Genomic DNA, 23334 nt, shown 5'->3' on the forward strand with positions numbered 1-23334 from the left:
ACCACTAGATGGCACTATAATACCGGTTTCCTGTGAGGTGGTACACCTGTTTGCTTTATGCTGACACTCGATGCAAATGGAGAGTGAGTTAATCAGTTATACATGGAAGATAACGTATCTTGCAGAGATTTACATGGGCATATACATCTTTTTTCGGATTTCCCATAATTATGTGTATTTCTGTCTTGAAATATTCGTGGACAGACAAGAAACTTTCCCAATATCCTTGGGGATTCCCTCTTAGACGTAGGCTATACAGTTCTGCTGTTTTGATAATAAAGCATACTCAAAGCAGGTGGAGTCAAAACAGAAGCACGTGACGAGGTGCAGTCTTTATAGAGGTGTGCTTGGATAAGGAATCACAGTTTCACCTGTAGAGACAGGTTGTTGGAGTTTAAGAGCTGAATACGCTTCTACTTGGATAAGAAAGAAAGAAATGGGACTCAACGGTGTTTTAAGTGATCATCAGGTAGGCGTTTTGAATTTTTTTAAATTAATTGACAATGACAGCAGATTCAGTGCATATTAATACGGGAAGAGGGTGCATTTCTAAAAATATCTTACATTCTGTTTTTCAGATTGATGCTCTTTCAACTGAGTACTTGGTGTTACTCACTCCAAGGTAACGTGCTTCCTAATACTTGTTTTTTATTTTAAATATGCCTTACTTACAATGGCTGTAATGTAGCCTATCACAAGTTAATAAAAAACCTGATTAATAAATAGCCTATTAACAGTTTTTACATTAGGTTAATCATACTAGCAGAATGATGTTAATGCAAATTTGCTTCCTCAATTCTATCTTTCCATATTTTTTTTAAAGACAAAGTCACTACAAAACCAAAAATATATTTTTTTAGGTAGTGAAAACTGGAGTGGAAACTCCCTCCTTTATTTCACCCAGCTGCTTTCACTTTTTCTTTGTTTGTTTGTTTGTTTGTTTCTTTCTTTCTTTCTTTCTTTCTTTCTTTCGTTCTTCAAAGACAGCAAAGGCAAAAGCAAGAAGACAAACTGCTGCTAAAGACTGTGCGTTCAGTTTGTTTTTATTGAACCAAGTGCAAGGTTAAGCTCACGGTGTGTGTCATTTTACAGCTTTTACGCCTAGTGTCACAAGTTTTCCTTCAGACATAAAAGTCTGTCTCATCCTCAAACACTCTGACCTCTGCAATAAACTTTAGGTTTAGTATTAATGTGACTCCAAGTTACATTCTGTTTTCAAATGCATTCAGTATTAACTTTAATATTATTAATACATGGTAGAGAACATGAATGCATTAAAGTGTTGCATTTATCCGCTGCAGTGTTGTGTTTTAATGTTCGTTTCACTCATATTTGTTTTATTGTGTTTTAAGCCTGTACAGAACTTAAAGGTCCACTGAAGTTGTTTTGAATATGCTGTATACATAAACCCTGTCTTGAATTGCAGTGATATTTAATACCCGTCACATTTCTGATTTTCTGCAGTTTGATTGGGAGCTTTTCTGTCCTGGTGGTTTCTCTGGTGAGATGGAGGCAGCTAAAAGAACAGGTAAGTCAGAGTCAGGTTGAATATATTTGTATATGTGCATACCTGTGTCTGTGAACTTTTAAGTATTTGTGTCACAGTGCACAACGGTTCCAAAGAAGCAGTTGACAATGACATCTTTAAGTCTGTAGGCTCTTTCATACAACACTTCAAAATATGCATAGTGTACACACACTAGTGATACAACTACAGAAATAAGATATAAAATGGTGCAAAAGTTAATTTAAATAAACGTTGACTTGAAAAGAAAGAGTGTTTATAATATAATATAATATAAAACAATGTCCTTGGGCAGATGTGCAGGTAGAATGTGTATTTGTGTAACTGCATATTTGTGTTAAATTAATTAAGTTTAATTAAGTTTTATATATTTGATGGTTGTACATATTAATAGTATCTTAGTGTGTTTTTGTAATACATTTTCCAGAAGCACAAAACACTGCATGGAAATTGTTAAAATGTTGTTTCATAGAGTTTTCCAGAAAAGCAACATCCTCTTTGTGTTTGTTTTTTTCTGTAGGTGCACGTCCTGGTGCAGCTCGCCCTGGCAGACCTCCTCGCTGCTCTGATCCTCATGACCACTAGTGTATTGAACAAAGTTAGCACTGAAAGTGGTGTAAAGATCTGTCAATACTTCCTGCCTCTTTCACTGGTGAGCAACACTTTCACATTGTTTGACCCCTTCATGACTCATTATAATTTATAAAATGCCTTCTGGGTCGATGAGGGTGTCATATCTGACGTTTAATCCTCTGAAGCATGGAAGAGAGTTTGAGCGAGATGAAAAGTGATTTGTGTAAACATGTCCACTTTGATTTTAGTACGTCTCAGCTGTGTCTGTGGTTTCCAGGGTTAAAGATCAGATTGCTATCACAGTGAAACATTTCATCACTTCATGATTTTGCCTGAGTAACTTGACTTTAATGAGATGTGTTATTCCAGTTGTAATTGAAAGCATTGCTTCTTATATTGCTTTTGCTTTCTTACGTCTTCAGTTAATTCTACTTTTTTTTAAAGACAGAAAGGTGGAGCCCCTTCTTCATAGTATTGTTTAAAGTGTTAAGATGTTGGTTAAATTCTTTTGTAAACTGCATCAAATTTAAAATCTCTAAGTTCTCTAAAATAGCATTTTATTTAAAGAGATATGAGGAGAGTTGATATTGACTTTACAGAAAACAAACACAGAAAAGAATGTTTCTCAGACTGTGGATTTATTTCCAAATGCAGATATGGAAAATATGTGACCTTTTCAAAAGTTCAGTATGAAATCAAAGCAGTAATATTTATGTTTTCTTGCTTAACAGATAGAGATGAAAATGAAGAGACCATGAAGAAAAATTTATAATTTCCCTGACATTTGACATACTTTTATTCTTTTACATGAAAATAGAATCTGTGGGCTCAAATAAGCATTGAATTAAAGCTCTAATTCTATTGAAAAAACAAGGACAAATTAATAAAATAACTTTAAGAAGATCCTACATTATAAACTTTTTAAAGGAGTATATTATAAGAGATTTGAATTTTACATTTTTATATCTCTGTTAAAAGGCCTAAGGCGGCTCTATTCCTGCGGACACAGTGAGTTTTAGTCCAACAAAGTCAACTTCTTTGGCAGAGATTAAAAAGGCAACTTTGAGGTTAATGTACTCAGAATATACCTTTAGGCCAAATATTGCCTCAAAAGTATTTATTCTAAATGTGAATTGAGGAAATATTGTGAGTCTCGTTTTTGAACATTTTTCTAAAAATGCACACGTTCTAAACAAGAAACAACAGAAACAATTTTCTGTTTTTTGGTTTTTTTTTTTACAAGCAGGTCTTTATCTTCAGGTATGGTTCTGTTAAACTGAGTTGTGTTTTGTGAAATGTGGTTGTGTTATTTGAAATGCTGTGTTTTTGACGTTCAGGGCGACTAAACAAAACTTTGGTTTGGCAACAAACCCCAGTTTTTCTGTTAATGGAGTAGCAAAGGGACATATGTTTTAAGTCGGCTAATACTGACATGTTACTAGTTAGATACAAGTGATCCTCATTTAATGTTCTTTTTTTTTTTTTTTAATTGAATTGAATTGAAGTCATTTGTTTATTTTTAATAAGAAGCCTTTCCTTCTAATCAAAGTAATGACAGTGGTGGTCTTGATTTAAAATCCGGAGTCGGCCCAGTCTGAGACTGAGACAATACAGAGATTCAGACTCAGAAAAGTTAATTTACCACAAAGGACAATTTTTATTTAATTTTTTTTTTTTTTTTTAATAATTTAAATGATGTTTTTTTTTTTATTAGGTGCAATAGAGTGACAAACTGGTGATATATACATAACAAATGAGGCACAAAAAAACAAACAGACAAGGTCAGGACAACAAAATACAGTAAAAAATAAAATAAAACAAATAAAGCAAATAAAGACAGCAAAATACTAAGACATCAATAGACTACAACCAGCAAAACTACAAAACTATATGAAATACCTAAGAAAGGATACAAGAAGTGAAAGAAGCGATAGAGAGAAAGAGAGAAGGGGAGGGAGAGAAGGTGCTTTGTAACGGGGACTTGAGAGGTAGAAGAGAGTTGAGGAGTTCATTTTAGCTTCTTGTCACATTTCATCACTGCTTACAAAGTACTGCTACACCCCGAGCACATTTATTCATGTGTGGGGTTTTTTGTCCATTTCTGTTGCAGACATTTTATTTCATTTCATTTCTGCTGGTGATGGTCTACGCTTGGAAATCCAGGAGTTCAATCCAAGGGTGGAGAGCAAGACCAACAGAACACGAGGGAACTCAGGTGGGGTGTCCGCTGTGTTGTAGGCTTGAATTTGTTCAAAACACTCCAAAACACTTTGAATTAAATTTGAATAATGTCTTTCTCTCTCTTTCTGTCTGGTCTACAGAGTCAGTGTAGAAGGAATATGGTGGCTATACCTGTATATGCCATCGTGTGGTGAGTTTATTTACTGATTTTTTAAGCTTTAATTCCAAGTACCATGGTGCACATCTAATTGTGTCTCTGTGTTTGATGTCACAGGTTATTGCCCATTACAATGTACTCAGTATACGTGCTAACCCCGTTCATCACGACAGCTGATCTGACTCCAGCAGCTGACTCAATCAGCATGATCGTCCGTAATGATAGCCAATACTGCACCAGGTGAGTACAAACTTTCCCTGAAGTCATTTGTGTTTAAAGACGAACTAAGTGTAAAATGTGTCCATGATTTTGTCTACATGACCTTTTGATTTTCTTTTTTTTTTTCCACAGCTGTATTTTGTTCTTGCATGTCTGGAGGGATTCCTGCTCTCATCCTGTGAGTGTGAAGCTGTTTTGTGAAATAGTAAATCATAAAAAAAAAAAAGATCTCAGAGGCAGTTTTAACTAATGAGCGCTGTGACATGTTTTTTTGTTTTTTTTAACTCAGGAGGACATCCACGATTCCATTGTCGGAGTTTCTCTTTTCCTAATTGTGATAATAGTGCTGATGTCTTGCTCTGTAAGTCGTACCCAATCACGCTGTTTCATTTACATACTTTTAAGCTATATTTACATGTGAACAAGCTGATCGTCTTTTTTCTTGTTCCAGATTATTTACTATGATATTAGTAAATGGTATGAAACACAAAAGCACGAGGGACTTTTCCCCCCAGAGGGAGATGCACGTTCAAGAAGGAGAATCAAAAGAGTGTTTTCTACAGCTAGAAATATGGTCATGGTCACCTTATTCTGCTGGGCACCAGGTACACACACACACACACACACACACACACACACACACACACACACACACACACACACTTTAAAAGTTAACCTAACACATTTCATCATCATAAGTCAGCATCAGACTGATGCCTTGTGTTTCTTCTCACTCCAGCTCTGATCCTCATTCTCCTGTCCTGCCTGATGTTGTGGACAAACATCGAACAACGCAGCCTGTTTTTCCTTTATGTGATTCAGGTACATTTCAGACACCAAGAGAGACAATTTGAATAATCATCTTGTGTCTAAGTTGAAGTTTACAGCGTTGTTGTTGTTGTTGTTTTTTATTCAGGCTGCCAGTGTGTCCCTTCAGGGCTTCCTTAACAGTATGGTTTATGCTTGGGGACGGCCGAACTTCACTGAAGCTGTTCTCGGGGAGAACACACCTTTAGTGGCACAGGACCGCCTAGCCTTCTTTGACGAATCGCTGAGGAGCTCGTCTTGTTGACGTTAAATGCACTGAGAGACAATATTGTGCTGTGGCACAACAAAACAGACTGAAAAGACAATCTTATTGACTTCAGCCAAATCAGGACTGAAATATAAAATGTCCTTGTTTTAGACTGAAGATAAAGAAAAAAGGATAAATGAAACACAAATCAAACAAGCATTGACCAAAGTTTTTTATTGCAGAGGCTGATTTTTTTATGACAATGTTGAAGTGCATAGGTTCATATTTCAGTGTCATTGAGGACAAACAGGATAAATGCATGAATTTATGTTTTTATGCATTTAATGCTGTAAATGTAGCTTAAAGCTCAAAACTAACTCTTTGTTGCATGAATTCTATTGTGTTATTTATTTATATTGGCAGATTAGCTGCTATCATGACTTGTTATCCAACCGTCAGTGCTGTTTTTGATGAAAGAAATGAGGAGAAACTTGTCAGGTTTTGCATATTTTGCAGTCTTTGCTGTGTCATGGTAGAAGCACGTGTTCTCTGATAACACAGAGTTCAGTCTCAGGAGCGTACAGTATGTGCTGGAGCAATAGTAAAGGCGGAGACATTACACACCGAGTAAGGTTTATTGGCACAAAGAGGAGTGCACCCTCATGTTCTAATATCTTGAACTCGTTGTTCACGTTTTAACATGTTTCTGGAGGACGAGCTGTTAATGTATTACGGCATGCCAGCCAACCTGTTAGTGCTTATGTAAGTGCTCACCTGAGTCACTCATTTCTCTGCTGCACTGCTAAAACTAAATTTGATGTTTCGTTATAGTTATGCCTTTCCTTGTGGCCATGTAGTCACCTGCATGGGAATGATGAACACAAAACAAAATAAGGCTTGTTAGAGTTTCAAATATTGTATGTCTGTAAAAAAAAAAAAAAAAAAAATTTTGCCATGACGATGTTTTATTTATCCTCAGAAGCTGTTTTTACTCCCATTGTTTTACCTTTTATTCAAGAAAGGAATAAGGAACATCTGTTGTATGATGATATGGTTTTATCACAGATTCAAATGATTTTATATTTACTGTAATAAAATCCAAGTATACACCTACACCGACTGACCTGATTGTATTTTCTAGGTTAATCGATTTACTGTAGTATCCTACATGTTCCGCCTGATATCGGATTCCTTTTTATGATTTCCACAGTGCAACTGAAAAAGCATCCATATACTCAGCTCATGAGTAGAAAGTATAGCCAACAAAAAGAAACCTTTTATTTTTAGATCTTGTGCATATGAGCCGCTATTAAAAGATCAAACATCACGGTTATGACTGACTCACTGTTAGAACCCATACTGTGCTGCATTTTCATGTATTCAACTGTACACATCGCAGCTTCATTTCTTATCTGCCCATTTGATTTTCTGTATGCCCCGGAAAACTTGAATCATTAGCCTGGGCTTTTGTTTACTTCAGTCTATGATATGACGCTGCATTTCTTTGGGACCAGTCATGAGACAGGCTTTTAATTATTATCAAAGAAAAGTCCTGCACAGAAAATATGGGAAAGACAATAACATTATAAATGTACACCAGAAAGAATATTTAACATTGTACAAAATATGAATATTGATATTACAAATTACTAATTTGATCTTGCTTTTTAAGGCCGCACTCACATTGTCCCCGCTCCCTATTCCCTCTGCTGGCCTGCACTCACACTGCTCCAGGACTAACCAGGCCTGAGCACGGTTACCTCTTGTACATAAGGTCGTAAAACAACACATGCATGGCTTTACGTAATTATGAAGTGTGTTAAGTTTACAAGACAGGCGGAGGACAGCCCGTCTATTCCAACCTGCTGCACTGTGGGGTAGAGAGGGCGAATACACAGAGGCCTCTTATTGAGACCTGCTTTGGTTTCTCAAAACCTGCAGGAACACCAGGCTGATAAAAGGGACCAGGTCTGAATGGGATGGGTTTTTTATTTGTAGTTGTACGGTATGATCAAGAAATATTATGATTTGAGACCAAGGCTGTGGCTTAGAAATGAGTGTCTGGATTTTTAAACATCCTCTGGCTTCATGGATGTCTGAGCAGTTTGGTCACACAACACAAAGCTTTGAAAGGTGTGGCAGTGAAAAAATGTTTTGTTTTTAACTTTTGATGGTTACATAATTAGATTACGCAACATCACGATCTAGAAACATCCCAGCCAGCATACCTGTGAAACACTTAATAGAAAAAGGAGGTACATTTCTCTGTGCTGACAGCTTGTTCAGGACATGGAGGCCAAAAAAGAAAAATGAAACTGTCTTCTATGTTTTCTAACACAAGGTCTGTTAATGACAAACCCGTTGCTGGTTCTTTGTTATGGTTATACAATATGCTACCATAAATCTTATGAGGTGAATTCCAACCAGCACCTGTGTAAATTAACAAAAGACACAGGTGTGACTTAGCAGTCTTATTTCTCTGTATTGACAGCTTGTAAATTGTACTAGCTGCATTAAATATGTGGTAGTTTTATTCACTTTGCCTATAGGAAGGGTGTGCATTTTTTTAGGTATCCTGCATCGCACCAAGTGACCTTTAAATTGAAAAAAACCAAAAAAAAAAACCCAAAAGCTTGAAAAAGCAAACTGACAGCTGGAAACTCCCACCTGCCAATCAAAGCTGGCACAGCCCTAAGTATACATACAAAATATGACACTGTGTGCAATACCCATCCTAAGGTGTTGTGGCTGGAACCCTTCCAGTTTGTACGGTGGCCGTGAAGTGAAAAACACAACAAATCAAAAAAACACAACAATAAATAAAACAACACATCAAAAAATAAATAAATAAAAAACATGTCAAATCAGAAAACACAACAAAATTATGTCAATCTGATTTGTTGTTTTGTGATTTGTGGTTTTTTGATTTGTCGTGTTTTCTTGTTGTTGTTGTTGTAAGACTCAAAAAAACATATTTATAACCTGTTAACTACTGCTTACATTAGCCAAAAAGGATGTTGAAACAAAATCTTCTAGTGTTTAATGCTATGTGTTTATGCCAAAATGTTCTTTGGTTTTTTTGGAGTTTATAAAACAGAATTATACAACACGAGACTTACTGTATATTTTAAGAGGGACAGTCCAGACAATACCTGTGGGAAACATGTTTTCAAAATCAACAAACACCTACATCCTGGGAAAGAACATGTGTCACTCCTCACCTGCTGATGGTCATTTAATACCTGGTGCTAAAACTGATGTCATATTGAAATAAAGAAATAATTTCCCTAAACCAAGAGGGGAGATATATTTAATCTTTGACACAGGTTAAAACTGATTTCACAAAAACTGAGATTTGAGTAAATCATTGTTTGCTAAATTGTCATCACTCTTTTTCTCAAAACACTCAAACATTGTTTAAAAACATATTTCTTCTGAATTTCTGCTTTACAGTAAAATATATGAAAGAAAAATACAATGATAACAAGAACACTACGCAGCATTGAAACCTTCTTTACTTAAACACAGATCACAAAAAAAAAAACGATTCAGCCTCCTGGTCGACTGTTTCAGTTAGTGAACAGCAAATCAGGGAAGTCAAATCAGGAACAGCAAATCAGGGAAGCCTCCTCTCTTCTCTTATTTGTTTTCTGCCCTGAAAGTGTGGCATACTTTAAAAAAAGTTTTTGAATTTATTCCACCTCGCCTTTTATATCAGAAGTCCATGGACAGAGATCTCTGCTGGGCCATTTCATAGTTCCCTCTTCGTCCTCCTGCTCTGCGTACATACACAGCGTACCTTCCATCTTCTCCCTCGTCTTCATCCTCTTCCATCACTCGATCCTGCCGCCCGAGTCCTCTTTCCTCTAAACCGTGATGGCCCTGTATCCGACCTGGTTTCATACTGGGCCAGCTTTTTTTCCGCAGACCGCTGTGCAAGTCCCTCGAGGGGGGCAAGGAGCTCTGGAAGTCCCCTCGGAAAGGGGGGAGCTCCAAGGATCCCCTCCCGACGGCATGGGCAGGCTGACTGGTTTTGATGGAGTTGACAGAAGCCTGAGAACCACAGTGGTGTTCATGAACGCACCGTGAGCCTGACGACGATCTCCTGAGCGCCTGCAGGGATTGAAGCTCTTCTGATAATTCTCCGAGATCACCCGACATCTCCTACAAATAATAACGACGATGTTACATTCGCTACTTGAAAAAGCATCTCACACCTAAAAACTAATAATACAGTAAGCAGACTAATATGGAGTTAGATCAGTCTCAATATTCACAAATGCACACAGAAGGATTCACACATATTTCAATGCACACACAAATATATTTAATTCTATATAAATGTAAAACAAATCCACAAATAAAAAAATAAGATTCACAAATATATTTCTGATTCACACAAATATTTATAGTTTTATATATATGTAATAGAAATCCACAAATATATAAACTGTTCATTCTGCATTTACAAACTGAACCTCACTGCATTTGTGTGTGGGACTTTTGAGGCTCCCCTGCCGTGGTTAGATTCACAAATGCATTTTTTTCAGCAGGGAAATGTCTGTAGCCAATCAGATGTCTCCTTCCCATTCAGCCAATCACAGTAGCGTGGATTCAAGGGTACGTTTTAATGTGATCACTTTAGCGTTACATCTGCTCATACAGCGATTAGCCCTAGCTATCAGACAATCTGATTAAGTCATCTTTAATCTGACCAGCACAAATAGTCTTTATATAGAATTAAATATATTTGTGTGTGCATTGAAATACATTTGTGAATCCTTCTGTGTGCATTTGTGAATATTGACACTGATCTAACTCCATAGACTAACCTTGTCCCGGAGAGTAAAGAGCTCATAATGTGGCGGGTCAAACGCCTCCTGTAAGTCTCCTCGCTGGAACAGGTTATTCTTACGCACCAGCACCTTTAAATACAATTAGAATACATTAAGATTTAAATGAAATTTTACACCAAATTGATTCAACATTCAGATACAAACAAATACCAAACAAGTTTATTATCTCAATTACCTTTTTTCGCGGTTGTTTGACTTGAACCAGGATGGAGACGATGAGGAGCAGAAGCACCACTCCCGTAGACACACAGATTATTGTCCCGTGCGTCTTTGTGATCTGGTGAAAAACACCTTTGCTCTTTTTTTCTGAATGATGGATATAAAGAGAGGGGAACAAGTGTGATTAAATAGCAGGACTTCTTAGGGGGAAGTGACATTACATCAGTGATTTACTTGTTTCTGGGTCAGGACGGTCTGTTACCAACAGCCAACACATTGATTAACAGTCATCCAAATAAAGGCCTTGAAGGTCTTTTGGAAAGGCTTTAAAGATAATGAGATCTTTTATTTTCATGCCAAAGAAATTGGAAGGAATATTATGTTCTTCCCAACATGCTCCCTCTGGTATCATGGTGAAAATAGAAATACAACATTTGATCAATCATTTAAGAAAAGAGGGGGGCCTGAGTGCCTGTCTTTATATTTTGTTTAGATCAGCCTTTCCCAAATTGAAGACTGCCGCGGCCCACTTTGAAATACAAAATTACTGCGGGGCCCGTTATAAAATAAAAGTTATGACTACAGCTATAACTTTCAGTTAGGGTCAATTATTGGACATGACAACATGACATTATGGCAAGATAGACACAAAAGTTTAGTAAACAATATGTCCATGAATAGTCATGACACGCCTTACTAATCACTTAAAGGGTTGACTCATGGTAAATCATCATTATTGTGATATTTATTTTTTTATTCTTATACTTGGTTGAAGGCTTTTCGCGGCCCGCCTGCAGTACCAACACGGCCCACCAGGGGGGGCCGCAGCCCACACTTTTGGGAAAAACTGGTTTAGATTTATAGCCACAGAATTCCAAGGAGGCTCAATGTGACACAACAGAGACAGGACACGGCCTGCATCATCTTGCATAACGCGACACAACTCATTCTGATACACAGCACAGCAAAGCAGAGAATAGCAGAAGTGCTTTAGCAACAACTGGAGTACCTTTGCAGTTGCTTTCATCCCAGGGAAAGACGCAATTCTGTATGCCGTTGCACACCAAAGAAGTGTTGATGCACATGTTACTGTGGCAGAAGAATGAACTGCCTGCACAGGGCGCTGAAACACAAACACAGACACATCAGTGTGGAACAGAGCAGGTTAGAGCAGCTTCATCTATTTGTCATAAAAGGTCAGGCTTAGATAAAAGGGATCCCATTCATCAAGTTTGAATAAAATAATGGACAGACTCATTCAAAAGTAGACATGGAAACCCAGAACTTTTGTACGATTTAATGTGATTTAACGTATTTTGTACAAGAGTGTGAACACAACTTTATTTTGAATAGCCGTGGTAGTACTGAACAGAGGCCACATGAGGGCGCTGCCACAAACCTGATACATTTATAGCAAATGCATACTGTACTCATCCTGTTACAGCTACAGAAACTAAATAACAAGGACATAAGCGAACATGTAAAACGCCAGAGATTATCAATCATCTCAAAAAAGGCAAAACTCACGGTCAGCAAATGAAGTGAACAGCATCCGGAAGCGGCTGAGGCGGCTCGTCTCATCTGCCCACATCCTCACCACTCCCAATCCAGTGTCCAGCATGATGTCATTCGCTACTGTACTACAGAACTTGGCCTGCAAAGTAAAGTGTTTGGGTGAGTAGTCTCAAAGACACCGAGGTGTATAGAACAGTTGCTATAATTAAAGGTGCACTGTGTAGATTTGGTATTGACATTTGAAAGTTGGAGAAGGGAAACTATTCTGTGATATATTTTCCCTGGAACTCTGTTTGGAGCTTTAAAGCTACCAGGAGAGTTACGGTTTCACTGTTGTGGGCCCACCACCATAACTTCTCACTTAGCTTTTTATCTTCAAACAGTGTTCCAGGGATCAGATTTTCCTCTGAGGACAGTTTGTGTAACGCGTTATCAACATATAGCATGTAGGCTATCATATAGTGCAGGGGTTCCCAAACTTTTCATCCCGCGAACCTCAAAATAACGATGCGAGAGATCGGGGACCCCCTCTGTCCCTGGAAGTGGTTAAAACATAACAGTGCACACAGCAGCACGCACTAATGGGCCGATCCAAACACTGACATTAGAACAACAATAAAAATTACAGCAGCCTTAAACTAATTAAACAACATTTTTGTATGTAATTTCACAAAAATAGGTAACATATGTCATTTCAAGTCATTTCCAGTTTGCGTTTGTTTTTGGAAGGAAACTCGCGACTCCCCTCCCAGTGTCTCGCGACCCCCCATGGGGTCCCAACCCCCACTTTGGGAATCACTGATATAGAGCATATACCACATAATCTGTACATTTCTCCAACCTTCACATTTCTCTAACAAAACGCCATAGTGCACCTTTAAAAATCAAGTATTAAAATTGAAAAAGGAGAGCAAATGTCAAGGAGAGAAAGAATGAACCCTGCTCTGTAGCTGCAGGTGAAATGAACTGACAACTGAGAGTTTAATGCAAAACAATCTGCAACAAATAAAAAAACCAGTAAAGTGCATTTGGTTAAGGGCCTTTGACTTTACGTTCAGGAGTGAATTCTGTAAATTAAAAAAAAAAAGAAATACCTTTAGGTCCTCAATGGCATTACTGCCATCGTAAACAGCCACAAAGTTCTTCTTACATTCATTTGAGTTTTCCATCTGGTATTCCAGGAAGCGTAGGTAAATCTAGATGATGCAAGGAAGAGGGATTTACTGAACACTTTCTTCCATCTTTTTTTTTAGCAATCACAAAATCGTTTCATGTATGTACTGTATCACTGCATTTAAAAGATTGGTCGTAAAATCCTCATTTTGACACCTTTGTGTCATATGTATGTAATCTTGGTTTTAAAAGACTAAAAGACTGGAAGGGTATTTATCTAAGGTTTGTGTAATAGGCAGTGCACTGCAAAATACGGAATAAGCACATCACAAAAATGTCTGCAGGGATGAAGAGCTATGCGGGATGCAAAACACCCTGCAGGCTGGAGACTCATCTTTTAAACCACTAGGCTGTTTTTCATGTTGTTTTCCAATGAATCACATCCTCTCGTCTTCTTAATTCTGTGTTAAAGACCTTTTTGGTGTATTATATAACTTTATCCTTAAACATGCAGTACCTTGTGGTTTTTTGGGGCTCGTATAGTCCAGATGCAGTCCACTGCCTGCTCGGGCTTCACTTTGTATTCCTCCTCCACCTGACTGGAACGGATCATGCCGTCAGCCCCGGACAGCTCGAACTGACAGTCTGACCCCACAGAGAGCAACAGAGGGCATAAGAGCAAACAGGAAGGAAGACAGAAAGAGAAAATTAGATTAGAGGTGACTTTGCATAACACATTAAAGGCTTTATATGTGATTTTTTGATCCTGCAGATGTCACCCTTGAGCACCAGCATGAAACCAAAACAACTCGCGCTGCATTGTTGTGTTAGCATGCTAATGCTAGCGATCTTTATTATGCTCGTATCTTCACACTGCATGTAAATTTACCTGAAATGAGCGTGATCTAGAAACACAGTTAAGCAGTGAGTACAGTATGTTATTCTTCTTTTCTCTAGTCCCTCAATTAAACAACTTTTATACACGAGGGGAGGAGTCAGCCGGCCGTCCGGGCGATGTAAACAAACTGAAGATAGGACTCTGAAAACTCTGAAAACATCACAGACAGTGGGACTTGGGTGTTACACCCATTGTAGACAGTCATGACTCACAGAGTTATTTTCAGAGGAGATACTTGATTTCTACATTTAAGTGTGAAAAATCACATGTGAAATTGTTTTGTGGGCTAAGATGTGTGGTTCTCTACCTGGGATTGGGTTAAGGAGTCCTCCCACATGCAGATGAAATTCAGGGTCTTTTGGGGGAAATCATAGAGACAGACAGTGAGATATCATACCATATAGAAGTATAGACATATGCTAGCGACAGCAGAGACATTTGAATGAAATGTAATTTCAGCAGACAAGATGAGAATGTCCCTCACCTGCAGTAAAGGTGTACTGCACCTGGAAGCCGCTCCCCTCAAGTTCCTCATCACTGAAGAAGCGGATCCACATGAAGCGGCCGCTGGAGAGTACGAGTCCGGGACTGGCCGAGCCACAGAATCGATTGAGGAGCGGAGAGAAGCTGAAGGGGCCGTCCCGCACCTCTATGTGGTCGAAACGACACTCGAACGACGCCTCGACGTAGAAGGCCCCGTGAAACAGCAGCTCTATCCTTTGGCGGGGCATTGCTGAGAGAGGCGGAGGGATTTGTCACATCATTCAGGGATACAATGCTACTAAAAGAATACACAAATAGACACACTTTTGCCTCAATTTAAAAAATGTTCCAAATAGAAATATTGAAGGTGTCTTTCTAAAAAAGTGAGAAACCGCAATTTCACTGAGCCCTTCAAATTGTTTCTTTATTCTAACCGACAGTCTAAGACCAACATAACTTTCAAAAAATTTAAAAAATTGGGGCGCTGGTGGGGCAGTGGTTAGTGCGCGCCCCATGTGTGGAGGCTGTGGTCCTCCAAGCGGGCAGCCCAGGTTCAAATCCAACCTGTGGCTCCTTTCCCGCATGTCATTCCCTACTCTCTCTCTCTACCTGATTTCCAACTCCATCCACTGTCCTATCTCTCTAATAAAAGGCACAAAAAGCCCAAAAATAAATCTTTAAAAAGTAAAAAAAAATCTTCACAAGAAAAGCGAAAACAAGCAAATGTTTTACATTTTTGCTTAATAATTGACTGACACCATTCATCATCAAAATAAGCATATTATATCATATGGATTAAAAACTGCAACCTTATGAACGGCTGCAGATTGAAGTTATTTAATCTCCTGGAGACCAGCGCTTATAAAAGTATCAGATCCAGTATGACAACCAGTAATGAAAAATGAAAGTTTTATCCTCAGCTGTGAAACAAACAGGCAGAGACTTGTGTTACCGTCGTTACCTTCTAGTACATACAAGCACTCCTTGTTGGGAGGGTACGTGTTGGGGTAGTTTGGGGAGCTGAAGCTGCCTCCCTCTGTGTTTCGCACCCAGTTTCCACAGTTGCGAGAGTTTTGTGGCCGTTGAGAGGGTCGGACCGCTTTCGATCCTCCATCTGTTTGACAAAAAACACAATTTATGAAAGAAAAACGATTTAATGACACTAGAAAATCCTTATCTGAAAGGCGTTTAAATAACTGACCAGCCAAGAGCTTCACTGATCTTTCATTCCATTTCTAAATATATATATAGGCTGGTAGTAAATATATCCGTTATACCTTTGGTCTTCTGTGCCACGGAAAATCCCTCCTCGACACACAGGAGAAAAATCCAGACTGTAAAAGAAGTCGACATGTGTGAGGAAAGGAAGAATGTGAGGAAGCTTACAATCAAGGAATAAAAGAAAACAGAGAGAGAGCTTAGCAGGATTTGTGTTTAGCAGTCTCTGTGCACTCATCTGAATCTCTCTGAATGTATACAGGCTATGGGTGAAAAGGACAGAGTAGGAGGACATGCTGCGTCCACCATCTGCTTACTTAAACTCTTCTTCCTGTTATTACATCCTACTTTTCCTTTTTCTGTTTGTGTAACAGAGCAGACAGTGGACTAAAGTAAGACATAAATGACTTGTCTTAATGGTGTGCAGAAGAGTCTCTGTATCTTGGAATAATACCTTATGCCACATTTGTGTCTATTATATAAAATAAAAAATGACCTAAATGGACCGTGTTGCCCAAGGACACCCGGCCACTCAAATTTTTGCTTTTGACTTTTCACCAAAGTGGCATGTTGCTCCCAACATCCGCTGACAAACTGCTAAACACGAGACAGCAGTTTTTTTTTTTCACATGCACACTGCGGATGTTTATTCAGTGTGTCTGGCAAATGTGGCTGCAGCTGCTTGTGAACTGGAGGGACTGGATAAAAAAAATATATAGACTCCATCATTTTCTCAGCGCAGTAATCATTATTTCTAAGATCATGAATAAATGAAAATTAATAAAAGGCTCTTGAAATTGTAATATTAGGAATCTGTAAGCAGGGTTAGGGTTAGGGTTAGGTTTTTGAAATATGCATCAAGCAGGGTCTGTAACAAACAATTTAAATGTTCTTTTAGTTAAGTGATTTAGGCAAATTTAAGCGACACTTTCATCTAAAAGTGACTGACTAACCACTTCATGGGAGGATTGATATTCTTTGTTCATTCAAGTCTAATCCTCTGAACCTCTCTCAAAGAGATCATATTTATTCTGTGTCTGTGTGGAGGAAGACCTGAGGCAGCATCAGCAGCATAAATCCTCCTGTCCGGGAGAACTAAGCCACCACATGCTGATGCAAGCAAGGAAAGAGATTTCCCTCTTTTTAAAAAAAATAATTTCCACGTTTACTTTTTGCTTGCAAAATTTGTTTTTAGATTTTTCTTTTTAAGGCTATACCAGCAAAAGCAGAAGACACCGACATGTTCATGTGAGGAGCTGTCACTTCAGCACCGTGAGTCTTCTACTCCACATTTTCACAGCAGAGGTTACTTCCATTTGAGTCTGGAAATATTTTGAGCAAAACAACAACGTTTGTGGATAACATCATACACAATTGCAAGACAATACCTCTGCGAAGAAAACTGCAATTCGGGGGAAATAATAATTGTAAAAAGGTTATTAAATTCATTCTTTGATTAATAAAACACAGAAAGAAAAACAGATCCATTTCATCAGACAACCTGATTTAAAAAAAAATCCCACTCACCCACATGCATCCTCTCAGCCGAAGTCATTTTTCTTGGATTTGATGTCAAACTTGTGTTTCCTTCACATCACTTCGCCCGTTCACATCAATTGTTTCGGATTAGCGCGTGTCAGATTTACAAAATCCAACTTTCACCTTTTCATCCTTAATCCGATCCGAGACGCTTCTGGGGCTAAAAGGTGCGGATGAACTTCTGATTCATCATCAGTCCCTCATTATTGAATAAACCAAACCGTCTGATGTTTGTATTAAGAGGCTGATCCGTCCTCTCTCAAATAAACAGATCATCTGTCTGCGGCTGCTCGCGCTTTTGAGATTGGTCACAGTTGGCGCGAGTAGGGGGGGGACAGCATACTGCGCATGCGTGTCATTGAGCATGAGTAATATTATTAATATACGTAAAATAAATTCCTCGTAGCTAAGATAACAGGAATTAACCTTTTTATTAAAAATGTAATTAGCTGAAACAGGGCAAGTGTCCGGAAGGCAAACGCACGCACGCACGCACGCACGCACGCACGCACACACACACACACACACACACACACACACACACACACACACACACACACACACACACACACACACACACACACACACACACACACACACACACACACACACACACACACACACACAGGACACTAGAGCCAAAAAACGAAGTATAAATCAGTCAACACTTACATTTCTATGCAGAGCACACAGTCAGACGACCATCCTGTTGTCTTTTCTCATTTCTTGGAAGGACACTCAGAAATGCAACCTGAAAAAAAAAAAACAAGATGAGTTGGTGCAGATGGAGATTTAAACTGTGCAGAACATACAGAATTGAACAGCAGCCACTTTAATCAGACTTTAATATTGATCTTCATTCTTTTTGAAAGTAAACAAGCAAAGTAATAAGTTGTTATGTTATTGTCAAAGAAGTGAATTTGGGTTGATTTAATCTAGCTAATGGATGGACTACATATCAAAACAACAATTGTGAATTGAACAAAGATTATTTGATTTAATATTTACAAGTTAACTTCTGTTTTTATTGATGCAAGACTGTAGTATTTCTATCACAAGTGGCATAATAAAGCATTCAATAAAAGCAGAGAATTGTTTGTCGCAAATTATCTGCATAAAGTACCAAAAGTAAATGTATATGCATTTATATGGTGCATATTTGTGCATGGGTGTACACAGCTCTACCTCTACCTTTACATGTATGTTATTGCAGATGTTTTCTTTTCTTTTCTTTTTTTTCTGATTGTGTAATATTGGCTGGTTGGTGGGTGGCTAGGCTTGGGGGAGCATTAAGTATGAGTGATTGTGTGTGTGTGTGTGTGTGTGTGTGTGTGTGTGTATGTGTGTGGTGTGGGTGTCTCTGTGTTTAAATGTTTTGGTATTATGTTTTGGATTTACCTTTCATTTTGATTTTGTATTACTGACGATTATATTTATGTTTTGTAAGGACCCCCTCGAAAATGAGATGATGCATCTCAAGGGGCTATCCTTGAAATAAATTACTGAAATTACTTAAAATTAAATTGTCATACAATTGAATAGGTACTGACTGTGTTTTATCATTACATTGTATAATAATTGATATGATTTTTTTTCTTTTTACTGAGATAAACATATGAGCAGAATTTCAGTGTTGGTGAAAGTGGAGCTAATTTTACCAACTTTATATGCAGTTGAGCTTTTTAATATTGACAACTTATTACATCATGAGCTGAAACTTAAAAATCTGATCGTACAGAAGTCAATATACTGTAACAGAAACATTTCATTGTTATACTGTAACATCTGCGGGATGATACCTTTAGCAGCAGAGGGTATGCAATATATGTTAATAAAGAAACAATTATCATATTAAAAAGCCTGTCTGTTGTTCGTCTTGTTTTTATGATAATAATGGGTCATTAAAACAAAATGTCCATGTCTGCATTCTTTCTGCCTAAAAATCTTCAAAGCAAATAAAGTACAGCAGAATATCAGCCACCAAACTTCATTAAAAAAAGAGGCAAAGCACAGAGCAAAAACATCCTATCACAAAGCCCAGGGATATATTTTCACAGTCTCCATGGCCATCATTACTCAGGACGGTGGGGCCAATCGTTCCTCTGCAGAAACAACCTTGGGGGGAAAATAATTTGGCAGGATATGAAAAACTCTCCCAGAAAATACATGCATAAAGTTACATCATCTGAGCTTAACAATGACACTTCGATTATAAAAAGTGAAAGTGTTGTCTTTGAGACGCATGAATTATTTATTACCCGGGGGGTGCTTTTTGGTTTCCAGTGACTGCTGCACCTCATTTTGAGGTTTTTTTGTGTGAAAGTGTGAGGGGACAGGTTGCCAACAAGCCTCTATAAAAAAAAACCAGTTGTCACAGATGACCACAGAAAGCTATAACTGCCTGCCTGTCACTCAAACGCATGACAAACTGACACACTCAATCACACAAATCTCCTCAGAATACACCTCCTCTGCTACTGAAGGAAAAAGCTCTGTGTAGAAGTAAGAAAAATGAAAATGGAAATGCTGTGTTTCCTTTGAGTCCTGTGAGTTTCTGTAGTGTTGGAGGAGCCTTTGGAACTCAGAGTTGTCATTGAAGTCTTTTTCCACTTCTGCGCTTTCTGATTTTAAAAAACTCCAGAAAAACAACTCTACACAGTGCATGTGAGAGGACTCTCTGTCTGTCAGAACCATTCAACAAAACATCTCTTCTCAATCAAAGGCATCTGGAAGAGCTTATAATGAATTTAATCTCTCTCACAAAACGATTTTTTTGTTCTTTTAAGAAACATTTTTGCATGTTAACATGCCAGTTCTTTGATGTATTTTGCGTTTTTTTGACTCATAATTGTAGTAGTCACAACAATTTGAATTTAAGAATGAACAGGTTTGCACCAAATTAAATGCTCATAAACCTGGCTACTCCTACCTGTCTGAGCTGCTTCACTCCCTTATTATTATTATTTTAATAATAATACCTACTTGTATGGTCTCAGTGTTAGTCACTGAATTCTCTTTCATCAACGTTAATCCTTAAAAGTACCAACATTTAACCCTCAGCTGTAGATCAGATGTATACATTATATTTGAGAGAAGAAGTGAACTGAAACACAGGGATGCTCAGACATCTTTTTTTGTGATGTGAACACCTTTTCGGAGAATGTAGTGCCAAACCACTGGAAGGAAGGCACAGGTTAAAGTAGTGTTAAATGATAAGGCCCCCTTTAACTCTTCATTGGGATTGTAATTAGCATTTTTATTGGAGTCTCAACCAGGCGGTTGATTGCTCTTATTAGCGCCTGCTTAAGGATGAAATTAACATCTTTAATTTGGCACAGTCTCTAGCTGAGTGAGCCAGGTGTTTCTGCTCGGTGAACTTCATTTTCTACCCTCTAATCTTTCTTTTTCCTCCTTTTAAAAAAAAATAAAACAAGCAAGATGAGTGAAAATAACATTATATGAAAAAACAAGGAGCTTGGTGGGTATAGGATCTTACTTGATTTTCTTTGTGCAGTTAAACACAACAGAGTGACAAATTTAGAAAGCAGAGAAAGCACTATTATCAGCTTCCCGGGAAAAGTCATTAACATCCTACCACCAGCCTGAGACTGGCAGGAAATCCCCCATGGATTTGGCCTATTACTGTTGATGAGGAAGTAGCCTACAAGTCCCCCACTTCAAATAGTGTGGAACAGATTACTGCATCCCACTGACTTCTAACATCTCATTGATTGTGTGCTTTACTTTTTTTGTCCTCACATTGCCTCTGCCCCTGCCACAGAGTTTGATATTACAGCTGTCGCTTAAGTCCCGACTAATCATCTGCATGCACGGGCCACTGACTCCCTGTATAGGCGACATAACCCTTAAATCAGCATAATTGACTTTTTCCAATCTTTCCTTTAAGGCACCGGAGACATCTGAGACATTTTTGATATGAAATGCAATCAACCTCCACAAGATGAGTCCTGCCACAATAGTCGGCAGCTTAAGGTTCATTGCCAGGCTGCACCCATCCCCATCCTCTGAGAGTAAACACAAACACCACATACTATACAAGTCTTATCTCTGGCCCATGTGACAACAGATTGGAACAGGAAAGGATAAGGAAATGTCAAAACTACGAATAAGCCAATGAAACAGCCCAAAGCAAAAGTCTAGTGTAAAAAAACATCTAGATGATTAAACTGATTACTATCCCTTCTTCTTCTTCACAATCTAAACAATGCACGAGTGAAAGATCCTCTCTGTATTTAAACAGATCCACATAGAGGTTTGTTGTGTTTGAGGTCCAGCTGTTGTCTTGAATGTCATAGAAAGAAGTAATTAGTAAGGACATGCACTTCTCCCTTAATAATCTAGTATCTGTTACCTTTAGTGGAGTGGAGAAACCTTGTCACTAAGGAGTTCCCGTGAATGCATCTTATAAATTAGATAAGGAAAGTTATTTATCCAGATGTTGATGAGTTGGTTCACAGGTGATTAGTTTATATCTCCTAAGATTAAGTACACAATACTTTCTAGTTACTCAAGGGTTGATCTTTACCAAGCCACATAGAGTGTTTATTAGTTACATTAACTTTGAATTATTTCATTAAAGGCAGGTTTTGCAATTTTCTCCAGATCCACTTTTTAAGATTTTGGTGTAAATTGTCTTTAGGTCCTGACAGACATTAACAACTCATGTTCTCTGAAAAAGGAATGCAGACAATCCGTCATCTGTATCCGTTTGTAAGTCTGTAAAAACTTCGACCAATGTCTGCCACGAGGTACCAATCTGATGAACCAATCAGACGCCTCCCTGTCTCCCTGCTCTTTCTCTACCCCTTAGCGTGCTCTAGCCCACACTCAAAGCGCGTCACCAATGACGGAGTTTATACTGTGAGTTTGTCGTTGGCCGTTGTGAGACAGTGATTTGCTTTGCACTGGTGTTTTAGTAAAAAACGTCATCGAAATGTAAGAAAAGCAATAATATCAAAGATCTAGTTGCAACCACACGACGAAGTCAGGATTGAGTTAGGAATGATTATCAAACAACAAATTAAAATCAAGCACACATTAAATCACATTCACAAAAAGTTCATGAAAATATTCTCACTCTAGGCGTGTTTTTACCCCTATTTTTATTTTTTATTTATCTTATCTATTCTGTTTAATGTGTATTTTGAGCTTTCTTGTCTGTGCTGCTGCAACGCCCGAATTTCCCCTCTGGGGATCAATAAAGTATTATCCTATCCTTTAAAGAATTTTGCTCTGTGTTGTTTTTGAAAACATGCTTTCAAACTGGGATTATTTGGCTTTTTATGTTTTGCATCAATCCAAGTGGAGTCTAAAAGAGATCTTAAACTCAGACATCTCAAGATGTTTATGTGTCCTTCTGGTTGCTACACAGAAAGAAAAGAGGTTTAGCCAAAAGATGAAGCACAGTGTGTGATCCTATGACCCTTGACGACATACTGAGAAGGCATTATGTCCCAGCATCATCCCCTTCTTTACCAGCACAATATCTTCATTCATTTTAAACATTCTGCTCTCCTTAAATCTCTCCCACGCTCTTTCTCTCTCTCATGCCATATGGCCAATCACAACGAAAGACTCTGGGACAGAAGGCCAATGGTTCGAGCAGGATTAAAGCAGAGAGAGAGAGGAGAGAGTGAAGAGGAGGCAGTGGAAACAGAGAGGAGTAAAATGACAAAGTACTTTTCAGATCAAGTTGTTTTGTGCCTGATTCAACTTCAACAGTTTACCAATTTTAACTCAAACAATTAGCTGAAGTGCAATCCTTACTTAAACACGTGTGGGGTTTGATTATGGATCAGTGTGATTTGCCCTATTAAAAAACATGGCTTTTTACTGTATAAATCATTAAAATTCAAGAAAATA

General features: G+C 38.2%; 2 protein-coding genes across 2 annotated transcripts; one reads left to right on the top strand and one right to left on the bottom strand.

Moving 5' to 3' along the window:
- Positions 1-347: 347 nt before the first annotated feature.
- On the top strand, positions 348-6785 carry si:dkey-30c15.2 (uncharacterized protein LOC558938 homolog). Its single transcript, XM_061035147.1, has 12 exons — positions 348-469; positions 579-622; positions 1465-1528; positions 2046-2177; positions 4209-4313; positions 4420-4469; positions 4554-4676; positions 4788-4833; positions 4945-5016; positions 5107-5260; positions 5395-5477; positions 5572-6785. The coding sequence occupies exons 1-12, from the start codon at positions 437-439 to the stop codon at positions 5725-5727; spliced, it is 1062 nt and encodes a 353-aa protein (XP_060891130.1). The 5' UTR covers positions 348-436; the 3' UTR covers positions 5728-6785.
- A 2509-nt stretch (positions 6786-9294) lies between these two features.
- Positions 9295-17625, bottom strand: neto2b (neuropilin (NRP) and tolloid (TLL)-like 2b). The gene is made up of 12 exons (XM_061035146.1): positions 17440-17625; positions 15972-16028; positions 15656-15808; positions 14696-14944; positions 14519-14566; positions 13831-13958; positions 13295-13396; positions 12213-12339; positions 11695-11808; positions 10702-10832; positions 10503-10595; positions 9295-9834 (listed from the first exon to the last, which is right to left on the bottom strand). Exons 1-12 carry the CDS (start codon positions 17465-17467, stop codon positions 9385-9387), a joined length of 1680 nt encoding a protein of 559 aa, XP_060891129.1. The 5' UTR covers positions 17468-17625; the 3' UTR covers positions 9295-9384.
- Positions 17626-23334: the final 5709 nt, after the last annotated feature.

The sequence above is a fragment of the Labrus mixtus genome, chromosome 4, assembly GCF_963584025.1.
Source record: "Labrus mixtus chromosome 4, fLabMix1.1, whole genome shotgun sequence".
Taxonomy (NCBI): domain Eukaryota; kingdom Metazoa; phylum Chordata; class Actinopteri; order Labriformes; family Labridae; genus Labrus; species Labrus mixtus.

Bases quoted from the DNA above. Each gene is read 5' to 3' on its own strand.
- si:dkey-30c15.2 (XM_061035147.1), top strand. From the start codon at position 437: ATGGGACTCAACGGTGTTTTAAGTGATCATCAG. The intron at 1,529-2,045 runs GTAAGTCAGAGT...TTTTTTCTGTAG, and splicing joins GGAGGCAGCTAAAAGAACAG to GTGCACGTCCTGGTGCAGCT. The intron at 4,470-4,553 runs GTGAGTTTATTT...TTGATGTCACAG, and splicing joins CCTGTATATGCCATCGTGTG to GTTATTGCCCATTACAATGT.
- neto2b (XM_061035146.1), bottom strand. From the start codon at position 17,467: ATGACTTCGGCTGAGAGGATGCATGTGG. The intron at 13,959-14,518 runs GTAGAGAACCAC...CTGTGGGGTCAG, and splicing joins ACTCCTTAACCCAATCCCAG to ACTGTCAGTTCGAGCTGTCC. The intron at 12,340-13,294 runs GTATTTCTTTTT...TTTACTTTGCAG, and splicing joins ATGCCATTGAGGACCTAAAG to GCCAAGTTCTGTAGTACAGT.